Source organism: Chiloscyllium punctatum, chromosome 36 (genome assembly GCF_047496795.1).
Source record: "Chiloscyllium punctatum isolate Juve2018m chromosome 36, sChiPun1.3, whole genome shotgun sequence".
NCBI classification, from domain to species: Eukaryota; Metazoa; Chordata; class Chondrichthyes; order Orectolobiformes; family Hemiscylliidae; genus Chiloscyllium; species Chiloscyllium punctatum.
In genome coordinates, this window is record NC_092774.1 from 6,630,486 (window position 1) to 6,653,381 (window position 22,896).

The window sequence follows — 22,896 nt, forward strand, 5'->3', positions numbered from 1 at the left end:
CAGCTTCACGCGCTTTGAACTTCATTTTATATGTCCACAAGTGACAGGAACACCGTGAATTTATTAGCCACACAATGGGGTTTTACATAGACTTTGAACCAATAATGACATTTGGCAGTTTTGGTTCTCTGTCGGCGAAGTCAGAGAAGGAACACAGTCCACGTTGTTCGAGTGTCAGAAAATAGAGTTCTGCAGTTGAGAGGACTGCTCTCTGGCGTTTTGAGAACTTCCTTTCGCTCAGGCTCAGGGTCAGCGTGTTTGAGTTTTTTGAACACAGTGATGATGTCCATTTTTTTTTTAAAAGTGCATTTTCAATTAGTGCATTTTCAATTAGTTAAACAGTTGAGTGGAATGTCGATTTTGCTGAATTTTCTGGCAAGATTCATAGCTATCGACCTTTCTTTAATTTTACGGTGTGCCACAGCAAATGTATCCACGGTATCTACACCGGACACATTGCAGCACCTGGACAAAACGGTTCGCTGCCATATTCTCAAGGTGCATTAGTGATGCATGCCAGAGTTGCCTGCAGCAGCCAAGTACTATAATCATTTTGAAGGAAGACATGATGTCACAGTTTCTCTGAAAGTCTGAATCGGAATAGTGAGAGAGCAGAGGTACATATTAATACAAATCCTGACAGAAGAGAATGTGTCTTTTACCAAAGACACAAAACTAAATGGCAAGGCAAGCGATAAGGATGGCACAAAGTGTCTGCGAGAAGGACATAAAGAGTTTAAGTGAGTGGGGCTACAATTTTCACTGGAGGGGGTATCAAAGAACGTTGCACCACACGGAAATGAACAATTGTTTTGATGGGATAATATCGTAAGATTGGATTTTTAGACGACGGAATTATGTAACTGTTATTGAAATGTGAATGATGTTTAAAGAAAGGCCTCTTTACTTTACTTCACGGTTGACTTACGACTTAAAAATGATCTAATTTTTAACATCTATGCATGATTCTTGTTATTTTTCCATTTATCTTTCAATGGTTTATCACCATTCTATCTTCTACATGTATTATTCCTTGTTTTCTGCTCCTTCTCCCATATTTCACTCATGTAAGCATACGTATACATGTATGCTTTGTCGCCCAGATTCTCTGCACTTCTTGCACTCTTTACATCTTGCTCGGCTGCAATTGTTTTTGTTTCCAAATTCCCCTTAACATCGAATTATAGAGCCTTGAAATAATAACATTAATGATCAGCACTGCGGTCCTCCCACGCGTTTTTGTTCAGGCTCTCCCTCTGTTTGTAACACTGTGCCCCCATTGGCACAGAGATAGATGGCGGTGTCATTAAGTCCGGCGTCTCTCACGCTTAGGACACTGTGTTTGTAGTCTGTACTGATTGAAGCGGAGATTCTCTCACGTTGATTAGCTTCTGTTTTAGCTATCACCAGATGCTGGGGTGGTTGGTTCGGGAATAATCTGTACCAATGCACTATGCCAGATGCCGTTGCTATGGAGCACTCGATGGAAGCGTTTTCTGCCTCCTTGACAAGTGTCCACTGAGCAAGTTGCGTTACTTCATCTTCTCCAGTTTCTACTATGTGGATCAGAGAGGAAAGCATGAAAAGAACTCGGAAAGTTTGAGACATCATCACTTTACATGAAACGTGAAGTCCATAGAGTTTGTTGAAAAAAGAAGGAGTTAACGGCTCGAAAAGCTGTTTTCATGTCCACCACAGTGCTGCCTTCTTTCGAAGTTGCGGAATAAGTAGTGTCTTGAAGTTTATTTTCTGTGCCAAGCCGTTGACGCGAACAGCTGCTCACACTGTGTGTAATATCATTCCGCCCTCCCATTCAATATATGTCACCGAATCACTCTGCCCTCTAGTGGTAATGTCCGGAAATTGTGACGGAACTTTTCTCAGCAGAATTGACTTCAGGTGAATGAAAACAAAAATATACTCCCCCCCCCACCCACCCCCTCCCCCCTCCCCCCCACCACCACCACCCCCAAAAAAACCTGTTGCCTGTGATACTCTGCACGTTTTTATTTCAAATGCAGCACCCAACGATTTCAGGGTATTTTCTTCACGCATTGCAACTGAAACTGTATTCCAAATGTTGATCAGGCTTATTGAAACAAGCAAAAGATCTCAATATTAATCCTAAAATCTTGGCCTGTGATTTGAAGCGGCGTGTCACTTCAGCGTGATGCGATAAGAACATGTGTTTCCATTCTGTGCACTGTACTAACTGGAAGAACAGCATTAGTAACTCATTGTATTATGGCCTTCAAGGGTGATCTTTCTGATAGCAACCCCTCTCTCACATGCATACACATACATGTGCACACACACACACACACACACACACACGCACGCACACACACACACACACGCACGCACACACACGCAAACACATTCACAAACGCACACCATCACCCACCTGTCTCTGATGGCGTCTGCCCAAAACCACGCAAGCATCTCTGAAATCGCCTTCTATTGGAAGATGCTGTGCACTTATTATGCTGGTGCTTCAGAAATTGAACCTGAACGGTACGGCTGCGCTTGGAGCATTGCACACCGTTCTGGTCACTGTATTATAGGAAGGATGTGGTAGCTTTGGAAAGAGTTCAGGCGAGATTTGTTTGGATGTTGCCTGTTATGGAGGCGAGGTCTTACGAGGAAAGGCTGAGAGACTTGAGGCTGTTTTCGTTAGAAATAAGGAGGGTGAGAGGTACTTAATTGAGACATAGAAGATAAACAGATGGTTAGATAGGGTGGACAGTGACAGCTTTTTCTTCGGATCGCGATGGCGAGGATGACGGGACATGGCTTTAAACTGAGGAATGACAGATAAAGGACAGACATCAGTGGTAGTTTCTTCACTAAGAGAGTAAAGTTGCGTGGAACGTGCTGCCGGCAACAGTAGTAGACTCGCCAGCCTTAAGGCCATATACATGGTCACTGGTTAGACATATGGATGAGAACGGAATAGTGTAGGTTAGATCAGCTTCAGATTGGTTTCACAGGTCAATGCAACATCGAGGGCTGAAGGGCTTGTCGTGTGTTCTCTGTTTTAAATGCTGACATAAGTGGAGCAACAGATAGCGGGAAAAATGAAAGCGAGCAGGGGACGTGCTGAACATAAGTGGGCGGCACGGTGGCACAGTGGTTAGCACTGTTGCCTCACAGCGCCAGAAACCCGGGTTCAATTCCGGCCTCAGACTGTGTGGAGTTTGCACATTCTCCCTGTGTCTGCATGGGTTTCCTCTGGGTGCTCCGGTTTCCTCCCACAATCCAAAAAATGTGCAGGTTAGGTGAATTGGCCATGCTAAATTGCCCGTAGTTTTAAGTGTAGGGGAATGGGTCTGGGTGGGTTACGCTTCGGCGGGTCGGTGTGGACTTGTTGGGCCGAAGGGCCTATTTCCATACTGTAAGTAATCTAATCTAATAAGGTTTGTGCTTTTATGTGTGCGTGCGTGCCTCTGGGTGTTGGTGTGCATCTTTCTATGTGTATTTCTGTGTGCACATCTGTTTATGTTTGTTGCTGTCAGTGTATATGTGTAATTTTATTTGGCTACAAATGTGCATCTCTGTCTGTTCATGTGCATGTCTTCGTGTGTGTGTCTGTTTATCTTTGTTGGTGTGCACGTGTGTGTATATGTGTGTGTGTGTGTGTACACGCGCGCACATGCATGTGGATGTATGTGTCCATTCCCGCGTGCAATGGAAGTTACTTCTGGCTTGATGTTGAAAGAAATACAGTGTCAAAGTTCACTGCTTGTTGCTGTGTTCTGAATAAGATCATATCGTTCCACCACCCACTGTCTAATTTAAGTGGCAGATGTTTCAAAAAGTATCATGTTATTTTAAAAGGCCTCAGATTGGGAATTTTTCAAGGACTATTTTTGAATACTCATGACGTAATAGAATGAGGGGTTAAATTTTTAAGTGCATCCATTTTAAAACAGCTATCCAATGTTCTGATATCAGTGGTTTGAATGAGATTGTACAAGGCATGAGCACAAAGTTTGAAGATGACACTAAAATCGGAGGTATCATGCACAGTGAAGGAGGTTATCAGAAATAGCAGCAGGAACTTGATCAGCTGGGGAACTGGGCCAGAAATAGCAAATGGAATTTGATATAGTTAAGTGTGACGTCTTGCATTTTGGAAAGTCAATTCAAAGCAAGAGTTTCATGATGGATGATAGGGACATAAGGAGTGTAGTGCAACAGACAGGCCTTCATATCAGAATGAGCCAAGTTCAAATAAAACAGAATCATTACCAGACACATGACAATGGCTGCCGCATCCGAGAATACCTACGTCCTCACTTTATGCTGAATACATTTGAATGAATTCCAAACATGCGATTAAAGATTTATGTCATTGTGCAAATGAAAGTTATTGCAATAGAATTGCAGTCAGAAATATCTGGCATTGTGCTCCAGCCAGTGAAGGAGGTACAATGCCAGTAGCCAGGAAACATCAGCTTCAGAAATCCATGCAACACAGAATAAAATGACAGCAGAATCTTAACTTAGATCAATGCTATGTGATTCATCCAGTATCTAAAAGTAATTCCGTCATTCTTCCTGATGTTCTTCAATTTGACTTTTGTCCTCGGTCTGTTTTTTGATCATCCATTAGCTATTCCAGGAACCTGCAGCTCACTATTCTTGTGCCATAGATTATTGTTGTACTAGTGCTTGTTCGTAAGCTCCCTGTCTTGAATCAATGTCATGGTGCCAGCTAATATTTTGGATATTTGATCCTATTGCATGTAAATGTCTTTAGTCAGGTTAGTGCAATTATTTGGACTTTCACTGGGCAAGCGTCAGTGCCCACTCTAAATAGATATTTCATATCACAACTACGTGATCCTTTGAATTAAATATTTCTAGAACGGTTGGACTGGGATATATTTCATTCGAAGTTCGGTTTATATCTGAAGAGCAAAATGCATCCATTGCAGAAGCGGACAAATTAGAGTGGTGAAAGAAACAATAAAATTGGGATTGTCACTGTAACGCAGTTGGCTTTCAGTTTGCACCTACATAGTGAATGCTGGGAGATCAGATTATACAGAATCAATTTTCATCAATGCACCTCAGTCGCATGGAGAACATTGGGGTTAACAGTGCCTTCACTCTACCATGGTCACAATAGCTGTGAACACATCACTCGAACGAAGCGTTCTAAAGTGGAGTCATATCAGGTTCGCAAAGGTAACACTATTTCTCTTTTGACAGATATTGCCATATCTTTTGAAGATCTGTAGCGGTGTCTGATTTTCTCGCATAATTCTCAACTACTATATCATCACGTCATTTCGACGCAGTGGCAGCACTTTGTGATTAAATTTCATCTTTGTTTGGCGAAAACGAAGCAGTCTTTGCAGACACCTTCGAAAATTGCTATGACTGACTTTGCATCAAGCCCGGGAGAAAGTGAGGACTGCATCACTTCTGATGAAGAGCTCAAGCTTGAAACGTCGACTCTCCAGATCTGCCTGACCTGTTGTGCTTTTCCAGTGCCACACTTTTGACTTTATTTGTAGTCGCCACCTCAGGGTATTGGGTGAACTTTTCGACAAGCAATAATCACACCTCGGTAAACCTCTTTTGATTTCAAAAACATAGTTTATTCTTAAAACAGATCTCTTTATGCATATACATTGAACCAAAATCTGTCCATTTATGCATTGTTGCATATCAAGTAAACACACAGAACGTTCGAATTTGATTATACACAAAACCAAAGACCTCTCTTGCACATACAATGCTACTATTTCCATATACTGGGCACACGTGGACAGTCCAATAATTGAATGGACCGCCATTTACCTTGAGCAGAAAGACCTCAGACAGTGGTCTTTCCCCACTGTGTCTTGGCAGTGGCTGACCCAAGCTTTAATGCAGACCTCAGCATGCAGTCCTGGTCATTGAACCTGCAACACTCGATCGGGGTGAACTCCTTGTTCTGGTAGACGATCAAGGCTCTGGCAGATCAAAGAGTGCCTTTCAATATTTTGATGGTCTTCAAGATGCAGTTGATGCCTATAAAAACGTGTGTCCCAGGGAACGGACTGCAGAGTATATGAAGCTGCTCAGGACGATCCTCAACAAAACCATTGCATTTTTCTCCAAACTTAATTGGCAGAGGCACATTTCAGCAGGAGGTGCGGGACAGTCTCAACTCCACAGCAGCTAGTTTAAGGGCAGGGTGCGGTGACGCAGGTGGACCGTGCCAATCGACGTCTTCAAACAAGGGGTTGCATTGAAAATGCTGTTTCATTTCTGAGGAAGGGGTACGGGACCCAAAATGTAAACTTTAATTTCTCTTCACGATGCCACGAGACCTGCCAAGCTTTTCCAGCAACCCCCATTTTTTGAATCAGTGTCAGTCGATTTGTTTACTGACCCACAAGGAAAATCTCACTGCAGTCGCTGTTAAGTGTCCAGACCATTAGATGAACAGAATCCTAGAAGAGTTATATATTCACGAATAAACTAAGTCAATTCGAAAATTCCAAACGTCGGGATTACAATACCACCTGTGACTTTCTCTGAAAATAAATCACCATCTCACCTTGATTATCCTCTTTCGCTGTAGCTGAATCAAAATTGTGGAACTCCCTTGCTAATCGCACTGTGAGTGTCCTTCCATCTGAAGGAGTTCAGCAGTCCAAGAGGCAGATCACCTTCACCATCTCCAATGCAATTTGTGGTCACAATAGTATTCGGTTTCTCTTAAATGTCGCCAGAGGGAGGGGAGGACACCTCTAGTCCTTATACAATCGACATAATCAGATGTGAACGATTGGGAAACAATTAATAAGTTTAGGTGCTGTGTGAGAAATGTTGATTTATAGACAGCCCAGGAAGTAGAAACCACATGAGACTGAGACTTCCACTGGTGACCTTGACTCATCAGTCAGCCGTTATTGAGTGTGTTTGTTTGGTTAGTGTTGTTCAGATCGGAGTTACATCCCACTCTCGGGTTGTAAGCCTGCAAATTCCTGGACAAATGATTCTGTCCTTCGTTGTTTTCAAACTCCTGACATGCAGCTGCAGTGGCAGTACTCAACATCCCACTAAATGTTTGATGTTATTCAGGTTGCTCCAGAGAGTCAGGTGACCCATCAGAATCACGCGAACGACTACTGTTTCTCCAACCAAATGTTTTGAATTTTGTTAGATGTAACTGGTTGCTGCATTTTCTACATCGCTCATCGCTGTAAACGTGGAATGCCTTTGTACATCTCAAGGGCAAAAAAATCATGTATTCACTTTTCATTCACGAAACTCGAAGCTTTAGCTTATTGCATTAAATATATAAATATACAACGAATAAAGTTATGTATTCAAATGAAAAATATCAGATATCACCGCGAATTCGGGTGCAATTTCAGATCCACTCCTGATCTCACCGTTTGCCTGACACACTGTCATGTTCAGTGACTCCCTGACAGTTTTTGTACAGGGTCAGCCCAGTTCTGAGTCTCAGTGGGGCTCAGGGCGCAGTAATACATTGCAGAGTCTGACAGTTCTGCTTTCACCACTTTAAGGTTGATGGTGTGGTTCACATGGTCGAGCTCTGAGGACAACCGGTCTCCTTCAAAACCTTCTGCGTTCCCGCCAAACTTGCTTCTCCGTAGCAGAAACTCCACGGAGCCACTGGAATGTTGACGATACCAGAACAGGTGAGGAGCATTGCTTGTTGTGGTATAATTACAGAACATCGACACACTGTCTCCCTCCTTCACTACGATCGAAGCCATTGTCTGTGAGACAGAATCTCCTCGACAAAGTCCTGTAAAATTGATTGATTGGTTAATTGACGGACTGGTTGGCATGCTACCTCAGTGCAGTGAAAAGCTTTGTTTACGAGCGGTATAGGCAGATCATAGTAAAGAAGGATATACAGATCATAGGATGAGAAGGACAAACGTAGACAGAGGCATACAGAAAATTTCGCAAAGGTCAACATTAGAAAGACCAGCACTTGAAGTTAGAGACTCCAGGAGAACCAGGAAATTACAGAAAACACTTCAGTATTCTTCTGCCACTGTCATCCTGTCACCTTGAACAATAAACTGAGAAATACGTTAGGGAAGATAAACAGGAATTAATTTCATGCAACTCAGCAGATGTGTTGGTAAAGGGCTTTGACACATTAAGTAAAGCCTCCTTCAGTAAACAGATCACACCGTCTAACAAGGTCATTTTCCATTTCGTTCCCGATCCCGAAGGGAAAACTGCAGACGGTACGTGAGTTTAAATATCTCATCTCTATCAAAGTATCTGAATGGACCCAGTCCTGCTTAACTCCCAGCCTAACTCTTACACTGTCTTTCATTCGGGCGTCTTTTGCTAACTCATCCCAAACAGTGCTGGTGTTGGACAAGTTTGTCTCCACATGATGATTTTCATTTGGAGAGAAGGTATGGCTGCCCCTGTGTTGATGGAACTGCTCGGACAACTGTAATTGCCACTGCGGATCTGAAACACAGATCCTCAAGTTACCAACCTACCCGTTAGAACAACTGCAGTTGTGAGGAATAAACACAGTGCCCCAGGCGACATTGTTGCAGAGAGATCACAGTGAATGTCAGCAGAACTGGTTCAAGGCAAAATAGCTTTAGTCAAGAATCGGTAACCTTTCCGGATCTCTGCCCATTGGTTCATTATTGACAAAGACATCGGGTGACAACCAATGGGTTTCAAACGCCTTTGTTGTTCGGTTCAACCAATCAGCTTCTAGCTCTTTGAACTTCATTTCAGATGGCCGCATGAGAAAGGAACACAGTGGATTTATTCACCAGACAGCGGGGTTTTAGAAAGACTTTGAACCAACATTGGCATTTGGCAGTTTTATTTGCCCGTAGGCGAAGTTCATGTTGTTCAATTTGGAGGTGGCGGTGCTGGACTGGGATGTACAAAGTTAAAAATCACACAACACCAGGTTCTAGTCCAACAGGTTTACTTGGAACCACTGGCTGTTGAAGCGCTGCTCCTTCATCAGATGGTCGTGGAGTATAAGATTGTAAGACACAGAGTTTATAGCAAACGTTTTCAATGTGATGTAACTGAAACTATGTATTGAAAAAAAAGTCTGGATTGTCTGTTAAGCCTCATCTTTTAGAATAGATATCTTGGTTTTAGTTCTTTCATATGTAAATCACATATTTATTTTTAAAGTTATATTGTCAAGTGAACTTTAACAATTAGTGTCATGCCGGCATTAACTGGGCTGACATGACACCAATTGTTAAAGTTGTCTTGAGAGTGGAACTTTAAAAAAATTCTGCAATTTACGTAAGAAAGAACTGAAAGCAACGTGTTCTTTCTAAAAGATGAGAGACTTAACAAACAATCCAGGTCTTTTTTCAATACATAATTTCAGTGACATCACACTCTAAACTTTTGCTATAAATTCGGTGTTTTACGGACTTATACTCCACAACCACCTGATGAGGGACAGCGCGCCGGAAACTTCCAAATAAACCTTTTGGTTGGCAACTTGGTGTTGTGTGACTTTTAACCACGTTGTTCGAGTATCAGAACAGGAGTTCCCTAGTTAAGAGAACTGCTCTCTTACCTTTTGAGACCTTCCTTTAGCCCAGCTTGACAGTCAGTGTATTTGAGGTTTTTCCACAAAATGATGATGTCGTTTTTTTAAAAAAAATTGTCTACGTTTTCAATTACTTAAATGATAGAGTGGAATATTGATTTTGCTGCATTTTCGGATAAGATTCATACCTATCGACATTTCTTGAATTCTACATTGTGCCGGAGCAAATGTATCCACTGTATCTATACCAGATACATTGCAGCACCCAGATAAATCGGCTCAATGCCACATTTTCAAGGAGTGTTAGTGATGCATGCCAGAATTGCCTGTGCAATCCAAATACTATATTTTTTTGAAGGAAGAAATGATGATGCAGTTTCTCTGAAGATCTGAATGGGAATGGCGAGAGAACAGAGGTACACATTTATGCATATTCTTGACAGAAGAGAATATATTTTGCAAACGCACAAAACTAAATGGCAAGGCAAGTGATTAGGATGGCACAAAGAGTCTGCAAGAAGGATATAAAGAGTTTAAATGAGTGGGGCTACAGCTTCCTCTGCCGGGATATCTAGAAACGTTGTTTGACAAGGAAATGAACAACTCAGTGGATGGGATGATATCGAATGATTAGCTTTGTGGAATCATTTTTGAGACGACTGGATTGTGTAACTGTTAATGAAAGGTGAATGATGTTAAAAGTAAGGCCGCTTCACTTTCCTTCACGATTGATTTATGACTTAAAATGATTTCATACTTAGCATCTATGCATCACACGTTATTTTTCTATTTATCTTTCAATAGTTTATCACCATTCTATCTTCTACATGTATTGTTACGTTATTTCTGCTCTTTCTGTCATCTTTTCTTTCACTGATGTTAGCATATATATATGTTTGCTTTGTCTCTGCCCAGATTTCCAATTCTCTTCACCTCTTGCACTCTTTGCATTTTGCTTGGCCATATCATTTCTTTTTTTCTCGTGATCACGTTCCCCTTAACATCGAATTATAGAGCCCAGAAATAATAACATTAATGCTCAGAACTGCGGCACTCCCACTTGGTATAGGTTTTTGGTCAGACTCGCCCTCTGTTAATAACACTGTGGCCCCAGTGGCACAGAGATAGATGGCGGTGTCATTAAGCCTGGCGTCTCTCACACTTAGAGCACTGTGTTTGTTGTCTTTACTGACTGAAGCAGAGATCCTCTCATGTTGATCAGCTTCTCTTTCGGCCATCACCAGATACTGGGGTGGCTGGTTTTGGAACTGTCTGTACCAACGCACTGTGCCTAATATTGTTGTGGAGCAATCCATGGAAGCGTTTTCTGCCTCCTTAACAACTATTTTCCGAGCCAGTTGCCTTACTTCATCTTCTCCAGTTTCTACCATGTAGATTAGAGAGGAAAGCAGGAAAAGAACTTGGTAAATTTGAAACATTATCAAGTTACATGAAACGTAAGGTCCACAGAATTTTCTTGAGAAAAAGAAATCAATAACTAGAAAAATTCTCTTTTCGTGTCGAACACAATGTAGCCTTCTTTCGAAACTGTGGAATATTTCGTGTCTTGAAGTTTATCTTTTGGTACCAAGTCTTTCACACTAACAGCTGCGCACACTCTGTGTAACGTCACTCCGCCCTCACATTCATTACATGTCACTGATTCACCCTGCCCTATAGTGGTTATGTCCGGAAATTGTGACGGAAATTTTCTCACCACAATTGAGTTCACACGTATCGTAGTCAACGGAAATAAAAATATCCCTCTCCCTCTCCACCACCCCACCCCACCCCTCCAAAAAAAAAGGTAGCCTGATTTACTCAGCACATTTTATTTCAGATGCAGCCGCCAATGGTTTCGGAGTATTTTCTTCACGCATTGCAACTGACAGTGTTTTCCACACTTTCATCAGCCTTCTTGAAACAAGCAACTGATCTCAATCTTAATCCTAAAATTTTGGCGTGTGATTTGAAGCGGCGTGTCACCTCACCGTGATGCGATGTGAACATGTATTTCCATTCTCTGCGCGATATTAACAGGAAGATCAAGATTGGTAACTCATTGTATTATGGCCTTCAAGGGTGATCTCTCTGAAATCAACCTCTCTCTCACGTGCATACACAGACACGTGCATACACACACAAACACACACACACAAACGCGCACCTTCACCCACCTCTCTCTGACGGGGCCTACACAAAAACCATGCAAGCATCTTTGCATTCTCCTTCTATTGGAAGATGCTGCGCATTCATTATACTGGCCCTTCAGAAGTTGAATCTGAATGACGCGGCTGCACTTGGAACATTGTGTACAGTTCTGGTCACTGTATTATAGGAAGGCTGTGGAAACTTTGGAAAGGGTTCAGATGAGATTTGCGGGGATGTTGCATATTTGGAGGGAAGATCTTACTAAGCATGTTTGACTTGAAGTTGTTTTCGTTAGAAAGAAGAAGTTTGAGAGGTGACTTAATTCAGACATAGAAGATAATCAGAGGGTTGGATAGGGTGGACAGGGAGAGCGTTTTTGCCTCGGATGGCGATGGCGAGCACGACGGAACATGGCTTTAAACTGAGGAGTGATAGATATAGGACAGATATCAGAAGTAGTTACTTTACTCTGAGAGTGGAAGGGGCGTGGAATGCACTTCCTTAACAGTAGTAGATTTTCCAACTTTAAGTGCATTTAAACGGCCATTGGATAGGCATATGGACGAGAACGGAATAGGGTAGGTTAGATGGGCTTCCGATTGGTTTCACAGATTTTATGTGTGTGTTTAGATGTGCGCCTGTGTGTTTTTCTTTGTGTGTGCACGCATATGCGTGTGAATGTATGCGTCCCTCTCTGCGTGCAATGGAAATTATTTCTGCCTTGATATTGAAAAAGTTACAGGGTCAAAGTTCTATGCCTGTTGTTGTCTTTTGAATAAGATCATATAGTTCCACCATCTGCTGTCGAATCCAAGCAGCATGTATTTCAGAAAGCATCCCTTTTTTTTAAGAGGGCTCAGGTTGGGAACATTTCAGGCACTACTTTCTAATATTCATGACGTACTACAACGTCGGGTTATAGTTTAAATGCATCCATTTTTAAACAGGTATCCAATGTTCCGATATTGATGATTCGGATGACAATATACAAGACATGAACAGTAAGTTTGCAGATGACGCTAAAATCGGAGATATCGTGAGCATTCAGGAAGGTTATCAGATATTGCAGAGGGTCTTGATCAGCTGGGGAACTGGGCCAGAAATGGCACGTAGAATTTGATATAGACAAGTGTGAGCTCTTGCATTTTGGAAAGTGAACTCAAAACAAGAGTTTCATGATGAATGGGTGGGCCTTAAGGAGTGTAGAGCAACAGACCGACCTCAGTGTTCAGGTGCACGGTTGTCTGAAAGTCACAGTTAGACAGGACAGTGAAAAAGGTTTTTGGCACACTAGCCTTCATCAGTCAGGGAACTGAGTATAGAAATTGGGAAGTAATGTTGCAATTACACAGGACTTCAGTAAGGATGCACTTTAAGTACTGTGCTCAATTTGGTACCTTGCTATATGAAGTATATATTTAAATAGAACGAACGCAGAAGAAACGTGCAAGCATGTTGCCTGGATTCAATGTTCTGAAATAGAAGGAGAGGTTAGACATTTATCATTAGAGTGTAGGAGATTGAGGGAAGTGTGGATGCAGCGGGGTTGGATATTATCGAGGTGTATGAGACCATTCGAGGCATGAATAGTGTGAATGCACTCAATCATTTGTCTAGAGTTGGGGAATCAAGATCGAGAGGGCATCAGTTGAAGGGGAAAGAATAAAAAGGAACCTGTGGGCAACTTTTTTAACACAGAGGGTAGTACTCATGTGGAATGAACTGCCAGCGGAAGTGGTTGAGGCGGCAACATTTAAAAGGGATTTCGACAAGTACATGGATAGGAAAGGATTAGAAGGATATAGACCAAGTACAGGGAAATGGTGTTAGCGTTGACAGACAGCATGGATCATTTGATTAAGAGGCCCTGTCTCCGTGATGTAGGACTCTATAACTCTCTCTATTTAAGTCGGAGACGAGGGAAAACTTATCTGTCAAGGCACTGTGAGATTTGGGAATGTCGTGTCTCATAGGGCAGTAGTCTTTATTTGAGATATGTCCCCTACTGATGCTCCATTGTAAGTAAGCGATGGACACTACCAAAGTACTTTTCATGCTGCAGGATAATACGATCTAGGGCACTTGGTGCATCGTTCAAAAACCGACTTTTTGAAGCGTAGTTAGTGTATTTAGGGAATCGGTAATCTAATTTAATTGTCAGGGATAATGACGCAAATACAGTTCGAGACCCAAATTTCCCATGACAGAAGAAATTTAAGTATTTACGTTTCTGAAAACAGCTGGATGATTGGAATGCCTGGATAGCCACAAGACCTGCGGTCCCTCGAGGTATCCTAAAAGCAAAAGAATTTATCAAAGTTCGCAAAATTCCAGACTTGCCTGTCCTTTACTCCCAAATTGGTAGAGAGCCTGGCCCAGGCCTCTGTACTTAACATGCATTGGTATTCATTACAAATGAATATATTCCAGATGCCTTTTAACAATTATGAACTGATGATATATATCTCAATTGGTTGCAACTCTGGCTGCCATGAACAACTACCACCCTGTATTCCTTGAATACAGAGAAACCAGCCACACAAAGCAGTTATGCTATGGGTGACAGGGAAAACGGGGCTGACATTTCAATATCTCTTCTTCATAGTGTTCGCTGTGTTGACACTTCTGGTTGTAGGACTTGCTGCTTCTTAATCTGTCCTCTCCAGGCACATTCATTTGCTGGAAGTGGCACACAATGGTTCACATTAACCAGGTCTGACATCCCCACACTGACTAAGTATGTGAGCAGATGCTGTAGTACATTTGAACAATGCAGTGCATTGCTGCTATTCCTCTGGCATAACCCTCAACGATGTTTGCACTCTGCCTGTGCAGTGGTGGGTAGCGCCAGCAGAGGGTGGCATTGTATCACTTTCAGCACAGAGAACCAAGGAGAGCAGCATTGACCAAACCGAACTGCCCGGGAGAACGTGGTGGTGACCTGCCTTCTTGAATGTCTGCAAGCCTTGCTGAGTTGGGGCACCCACATTGTTGTTAGAAAGAGAGTTCCAGGATCTTGACCAAGAGATCATGAAAGAATGTGATGTCGGTCCAAGTCACAGCCGAGTATGGCCTGAGAGAGAAGTGTTCCCATGCATCTACTGTCTTTGTCTTTCTCGGTGGTAGAGAGCTTGAGAATGTTCTGTTTCTGGTCACTTGACGAATTACTGCAATGCATATTGCGGCCACCCTTCTGCAACTGTGCATTAGTGATAAGGCAGTGAATCTTGGGGCTGATGGCCGAGGAATCAATCCAGTATGTTTTTGCGTTTTTCTGCAATTCATCGATGTAAACAACTTCTGCAGTCCACATTAATAATTCCTCAAGATTCCATGCATCTTCTCTTTTCACCTTTAATCGGTCTTTTGGTCAACCTTTGTTGAATTTTAAATTGCTTTCAATCATTTGGCTTCTCAATGTTTCTCGCAGCCTTGCAAACCATACAACTTTGGACCTTCAATCTTTCGTTAGCCATGGTTGATTTATTTTTCCTGCAACATTTTTCTGTTTTCAAGGAACATATAATAATTACAGATCATATAATATATCTTCAACCCCTCAGCACTGCCTGTGCACTTCCAAATCATTTTGTGTATATTGGTAATCCATCACAATCAATTTCCATTGTTCAGGTTTCAGACTCTATTTCCAGAATGAATGATGTCACTTTAAATCTTGATTAAAAATTGCACGACATTATGTTGTCTATTCAACAGGACTTCTGAAGAGCAAGGTAACTGTGGCCGGAAGCATCACCTGAAATAATGAACTTATGATGACACTAGTACACTTAATATGGAGTTAGAAAAGATGAATAACGATTACAGCATGCTGGGAAATCGAACTCAACCTCGACCAAAGTGACTGTTCTCATCCGTATGTTGCAGAATCCAGACAGGCTGCAGCTACCCACAGACGGTTTGCAAATAAACTTGACAGCAGCAAACCCTGCATAACACACCTGAAATTGGACTTGAGTGGAACAATGGAATGACGCCCTCGGGACAATTGGGAGTCGTGAATCATTCGCTAGACAGAGAGTGCCTTGCACCCCTATTTGGAGGAGGTTACGTGCACCCAGCACCGTCCCTATTGGACGGCTAAGGGCCACTCTGCCATCAACATTCCAAGACCTGGTTGAGTCTGATCGTTCAGGGTAATCGAATCTGAGCAGTCCGTTGGCAGATACTCTTCGCAAAGTACTCTTCGCTCAGGAAGGTAACTCGAGAATAACCTACGAAGGAGAAGACACCTTTAAGACCATCGAAAGGAAAGTAAAACCTCACCACATGGAGCATGGCCAAGTTCGAGTGTGGTGGCATATGAATATGCAAAGTTAAATTAAAGCATAAGATAGTTCGTAGTGTTTTTTTTTATTAGTTCGTAGCTCTCATATTGAGTGTGTCCAATAAACGAATATTATTGTCTGTAAGAGTCAACTCATAGTTCTTTTGCTGAACATAAGAAGTTAAATACACTTGTACCAGGTACAAAATTATTGATTGCCCTCTCTCTTTAACCAATCATAAATCGAAAGCAAGCTGATTTTAATTTGGTAATGCAACGTTTTGCTTCAGAAAAGTTCACAACGAACTTCGAAAATTTATCCCCCATGTCACTCATCAATGGATTTCCAGCTAGGATGGTTAATTAAATTCCTTGCCACAGTCGTCACACATTCATGGTTCGTCCTTGACAACATCATCTTTATGTCTGTTCAGGAGGTGATTAATTGAATCCATGAAGGCACACAGGTTGAGCATCGTATCTCCCTGCTGTGAATGTTTGTCAAAACTCTTGATGCTTTAAAATTCCTTTCTCAAGAAGGCTGTGATCACATTCATAACATGAAAGATAACTGCGGATGCTGGAGATCTGAAACGCATAGACGGCTGTGTTTGTGATTTGTTCCTGACTGAAAGTAAAGTGGCAGGTTTAAGTTTCCAGTCTGAAAATGGGCACTTGATAATTCTCCAACTTTTGAACCTGTTTGTGTTACCGTCCTGGTTTATGGGCAAAAGCACATTTGAAATAAATTAGGTAAAATCTGCAGTAAAATTGCAAGTTGAAGTGGAAGTGAAATGAATCTGTTCCTTAATAATGGTAATAGCTTGAATACTAGATAAGGAAGGACCTGCATTGTGTCCAAGAATTTCCACTTGAAGTGATATGTTCATCCCACACACTGACCTTTGAGATATGCCTCATCCCTCCTAATGAATTAAACTGAAGTGGAACGCATGACCTGAAATGATGATCAAAACAACTTAAAATGGGAACTTTCGAAAGGAAATGGGAAGTATGTTTGAAAAAGAAAGCTTTGGAGAAAGTCTACAAAAGTGAGAAGAGATAACCTATTAGTTTTATCGTTAGATTATTATTGCAGATAGTCAGGTAATATTCAGCGAACCGGGATTCGAATCCCATCAAAGTAGATGGTGAAATTTGAATTGAATGAAATTAAACATCTCGAATTAAGAATCTAATTGTGGCCATGACAACGTTGTCAATTGATTGATTTCATTCACTAATGTACTTCCGGGAAAACCTCTGTCCTCACCTGGTCTAGCCCATGTGTGACTACAGATCTACAGCACTGGACTAGCAAGGTCCTGTATTCATAGATGTCATACAATCCTTGCAGTGTGAAAACAGGCCATTTGGCCCAACATGCCCACACCACCCTCCGAAATGTAACCCACCCAGATTCAATCCCGTAACTCTACATCCCCCCGATACAGCCTCGAGCAATATGGATAATCTTAGTGTGGGCAAATCACCTAACATGCACACATTTATATAGTGGAAGGAAACGGGAGGACCCGGAAGAAACCAACATAAACATGGAGGAACGTGTATACTCTATACAGTCTCCCGAGGCTAGACTTGAACGCCGGTCCCTGGTGCTGAGAGGCAGCAGTGCTAACTATTAAGGCACCATGCACCCAAGTCTATCAATCTCTTTGAAGTGTCAACAAAGGCATGCAACGGCACGATCCACATGGAATCGAATGATGCATTAGAAAAAAACAGCAGAATGAGTAAAGTGGACTCTGCAAAGTTGTCCTTACGAACTTCTGGGGAAGTGGTGCCAAAGTTGGAGAGCTGTCTTAGAGACTGGTCAAGCAACAGCTTGACATACTCATAACTGTGGAATCATATCTGATACACAACATCTGAGACACACGATCACCCTCCCTGGGTATGTCCCACCCAACTCACAGGACAGTTTGAGCAGAGGTAGCCACTCCACTGTATTCAATCGGGAGGGAGCTGCCCTCACAATCCTCAGCATTGTTTCCATACTTCATGCAGTCCCATGGCAGAAGGTTAATAATGCCCAAGTAAATCTCCTGCTGATTAACACGTACTATCCTCCCCTGAGTGATGAGCCAGTCGTCCTCCATATGACCTCTGTATGTTTGTGTGTGTGTGTGTGTGTGTGTGTGTGTGTGTTTGTGTGTGTGTGTGTTTGTGTGTGTTTGTTTGTGTGTGTGTGTTTGTGTTTGTGTGTGTGTCACTGTTTTTATGGCTGCATCAAATTGTTTTTTGGAAGCATTTCGAAAGGGCGAATGATGTCGTTCTGTTGCAATGCATCCTTCAGTAAGTAACTGAATCAATTTTCACTTTTAAAAGTTCCAGATCCAATGTCAAACTATCTTTGAAAACTGTTTACAGTCTGAAATCTGGTTCTGGAGGTGGTACAGTAAAAATTTTAAAATTCAAGGAATAAATTGTTTCTGTTTTGAAGTCAGCAATTTGTCAAAACACGATGAGTCCCACTAGTACCACAACTCAGTTTCGAGTTGAATAACTGCTTGGCATTTCCTTGGTGAACTATACACAGTGACAATTTTTTAATAAATACTTTTACTAGAAATTTAACAATTTTACAAGTTTACAAAATAAACAAAACTCTCAAATACAAACACTGATATACAATTAAATCAAATATACAATAGCCAAAATTTAACAAAAGAAAAAAATACCGAAAAAGAAAAAAAAAACTCAACTTTCTACTAATCTAACCTACAACTAACCACAGTGTATATTTAAGTCTCTTAAATGTCGGGATGTGTTAACGTCAAATGTAAAAAAACCCGTATTCGTGCGGGATTCCTCTCCTAAGGGACCCCGGACCAGCCAGGTTTGTAATCTCAATTAAATAAAAGCCCTTGTTAGGATAGCTGAAATATCTGTATTTAGGTAATTCAAGAAGGGCTGCCATATTTTATAAAATAATTCGATCTTTCGGTGCACCATATTTGTAAGGAAGTCAAGGGGAATACATTCCATAATTAATCTGTACCAATTTGAAAGTCCAGGGGGGCCCTCAGCCACCCAGTTCACCAAAATATATTTCCTTGCACAGAAAGAGAGAATAGAAAATAGTCTCTTCCCGTACATGTCCAAGGAGGGAAAGTTCGAAAAGCCCAAAAGGAGAGATACAGGGTACACTTTAATTACCGTTCCTAAAATTTCTGTCAGGGTACTTGCTACTTTAGTCCAATATCTACGGATCTTATGACAGGTCTATAGGCAATGTACAAGAGTGCCCACCTCTATTTTGCTTTTGGGACACATTGGAGATGCCCCTGCCTTAAATGTTACCAATCGAACCGGTGCTATATGGGCCCTATGAAGTATCTTCAGCTGCATAGCCTGGGTTATGTTACAGATAGTAATTCTCCTAGCATTTTCCCAAATATCATTCCACGTTTCTATAGAGATTTCTAGTCCCAAATCCTGATCCCATATTTTAAGCAGATTGTCCATATCTCCCGATACTTCATCATGTAGTAAATGATAAATAGTGCTGACGGAAGATACCCCCACTGGTCGTAGAACATTACATTTTCTATTTAATTACAAAGACTATCTAATAACGTAGTCTTCTTCTGTATATAATCTCGAATTTGGAAGTATCGAAAGAGGTCTCCATTAGGTAATCCGAATTTCTGGCGCAGTTGTTCAAAAGACATCAGGACCCCATCTTTAAATAGGTCCCCTAGACATGAGATACCCCTGGATCTCCAGAATTTAAAAGTGGCATCTGTAAACCCCGGTTGGAATCCCCATGCTCCCGCTATCGGTGCATAGGGGGATGTTTTATGTGAATTACCCTCATTTTGCCGCATTATATTCCAGGCCTTCATTGTGTTTAGTATTATAGGGTTTTTACAGTGATCTGTAATGATTTTCCTCTTGTCTGAAAATGAGAGTTTAATAAGTGGGTATTTTACTTGAGAAGCCTCGATGTCCAACCAGCACAGTGACAATTAACTCTGGGCTTTGGCTGTCCGTAGTAATTGAGACCTGAGTAATAAAATAATTTTGAATTATTTCACATTCCATTATACCTACAGAGAAAGATCTACCTCTCGGAACAGTGGCCGATCGATCGCTGCAGAAAATACAGTATAAGGGGTAGGGGGGTGGGGGGGGGGTGCTGTTGGGGAGACATAATGGCTAAAAGTATAGGAAATAGCAACAGGTTGAGCAAGACAGCCAGGGAAGAGATTGGAGAGAGTCAGCTGTATTCGGTTCTGTATTAACTGTGATTGGTCCACTGTTGACGTCAGATCTGAGAAAGCAGCCAATTGAATTAAGGGAACATATATCTCACTTATCCAGAAAGTGAAGGTTGTTCTGATGGGGATTCAGTCCCTCATGTAAGACCAGAAGGTCAAAATATTTCAAAAGTGCGTTGTTTACTGTCGAACCTGAAACATGTGCTTTAATGATAATAATGACAGTGGTGTCAGGTAAGTCTGCCTTAAAATCGTCAAGATACGCTTCACCAGTTCGACCTTCAACTGATTGACAACCTCATTGTGTTTGTTGCAGATTCGAAAGCCAAGATTCAGTTTCCCAGAATCCACTTGAAAAAAACGGTTCACGAAGGAGAGACTGTAATCCTCAACTGTCATTACACAACACAGTTCACGACTTCAGTGCTCTTTTGGTGCATCCAGTATCCCGGGAAAGCTCTGAGATATTTACTGAGAAGATTCAACAAGGAAGAAGGACATACCTTTCCAGCTTTCTCTGACAGGTTCTCTTCTACTCTGGACAAAAAAAAGAGAAAGTACTTCCTTTAAATATCGCTGCTGCTCTTGTATCTGACTCTGCCGTCTACCACTGTGCGCTGAGTCTCACGCTGATAAAGAGTTGCAGTCAGTCAAAACTAGCCAAACACACTCATAACCCTCCATTCCCTACCTACGCCCTGAGCCACATTTCTGATATGACACTGTATTGTCAACTGATAAGATATTGAAAACGAAACGACGAACATCAGTCGTCCCAAAATATCTCTTGCTGCAATTAACATTGTGCGCTTTTCTGCATTGAAACTACTTTTATATCACTGTGCCAGTTGATTGTGATGAGCAAAGAGCTCTCGAAATGTGGCAGCGATGCCACAGAGTAATAGAAGCAGGAGTGGGCCCTTTGACACGTTGATCCCACTCCACCATTCATTAAGGTATATCCATTGTCTCAGCTCCCCCGACCTGCATTAGACACATAACCCTTATTTTTCAGAACATGCAAAAACTCATTCAAATGCATCTTGAATAAACTCAATGAAGTTGCCTCGACTGCTTCCTTGGGCAGCGAATTCCATAAATTCACTATTAGATTAGATTACGAACAGTGTGGAAACAGGACCTTCGGCCCAACAAGTCCACAAAGAAGCGCAACCCTACATTTACCCCTTCATCTAACACTACGGGCAATTTAGCATAGCCAATTCGCCTGACCTGCACACGCTTGGATTGTGGGAGTAAACCAGAACACCCGGAGGAAATCCACGCAGACACAGGGAGAATGTGCAAACTCTACACAGTTGCCTGATGCGGGAATTGAACTCGGGTCTGACCATTATGCCACTGTGCCGCCCACGGGAAAAATAGCTCTTCCTTATCTCTGTTCTAAATCTACTCCCCCTAATCTTGACACCACGTCCCGTCGACCTAGTCTCACCCACCAGTTGAAACAACTTGCCTCCCTCTATCTTACGTATCCCTTTCATAATTACATACGTTTTGGTAAGATCGCTTCTGGTTCTCCAAATTCTACCGAGGACAGCCCCAGGCAGTTTCACCTCTCCTCACAGGGTGACCTCCTCCTCCCAGCTATCAATCTGGCGAACCGCCTCGAAAGCCATTAGAACCTCCCTCAAATATAGAGACCAGAACTGCGCATAATACTCCGGTTCGGCCTCACCAACACTTTGTACAATTGGAGCAGAAGTTTCCTGCTCTTAAATTCAGTCAGCATTAAATATCAGTGAACTATCAGTGAACACGACTGACATTGTTAAAGAGGATAATTGAAGTTAGTGCTCCCATCAGCTTTAATCAGTGATCAGCAAGTATTTCTTGCCCTGGCGTGGAGTAGATTTTGGGCCGATATTGACAGATTGATAAATCAAAAAGGACAGATGTGATTTGAGTAGTCTGCCAGAATTTGGAAATGATATGGATCAGCCACCATATTACCCACTCGTGGAGCAGGTTGGAGGGAGCAAACGCCTCCCCTATTTCCCAGTGGAGTTCATGCGGTCAACACGTTGACGTCATGGACTGGAGAACAAAGCGGCTGTTAGCCGATTGGGTGATATATGGTGACTCTGACAGAAGAGAGCAATTCGGCAGCGAGACCGGATATGACACCCATTGACTGCCAGCTCAAAAGAATCAGCTTCAATTTTCTTTGTTCTAACCCACCATCTGATCTGCAAACATGTCGACTTTTACCATTTACTCGTTTCTTACTACTGCAACGCTCTTAAAAGGCAAGTTTCTGAATTGTAAAGTATTCTCTTCTAGATAAAATGTTTATTGCAATCTTCCATTTGTCTGTGTTTCCCTCTATTACAGTGTATGCTTTGACTTGTCACATTCGTCGTCATCATCATATTAATGTCACTTTCTTTCTATATTTGCACAGGTGTTAATTGTGCCGATTCGATCTCACAGAAGCCTCTTACAGTGATACAATTTGAAAGAGATTCAGTAACCATTCATTTCAGATATTCGACCACAGATGACACGTATACGTTGCAACTGTACCGTCAGGACCCAGGGAAATCTCCAACATCCTTAATCTACGTTCACAACTATGGCAGTATCAGGAGAGGAGAGGGGGTGTCGGATCGATTTTCTGCATCTTTGGACGAGTCAGAAAATGAGGGGAG

General features: G+C 42.0%; 2 gene segments (V, D, J or C); both read right to left on the reverse strand.

Annotated features, from left to right (window-relative positions):
* Positions 1 to 1,212: 1,212 nt before the first annotated feature.
* On the reverse strand, positions 1,213 to 1,608 carry LOC140461101 (T cell receptor alpha variable 26-2-like). The segment is given in 1 exon segment: positions 1,213 to 1,608. A coding segment is annotated over 1 exon segment (396 nt).
* An 8,919-nt stretch (positions 1,609 to 10,527) lies between these two features.
* Positions 10,528 to 10,932, reverse strand: LOC140461103 (T cell receptor alpha variable 20-like). The segment is given in 1 exon segment: positions 10,528 to 10,932. A coding segment is annotated over 1 exon segment (405 nt).
* Positions 10,933 to 22,896: the final 11,964 nt, after the last annotated feature.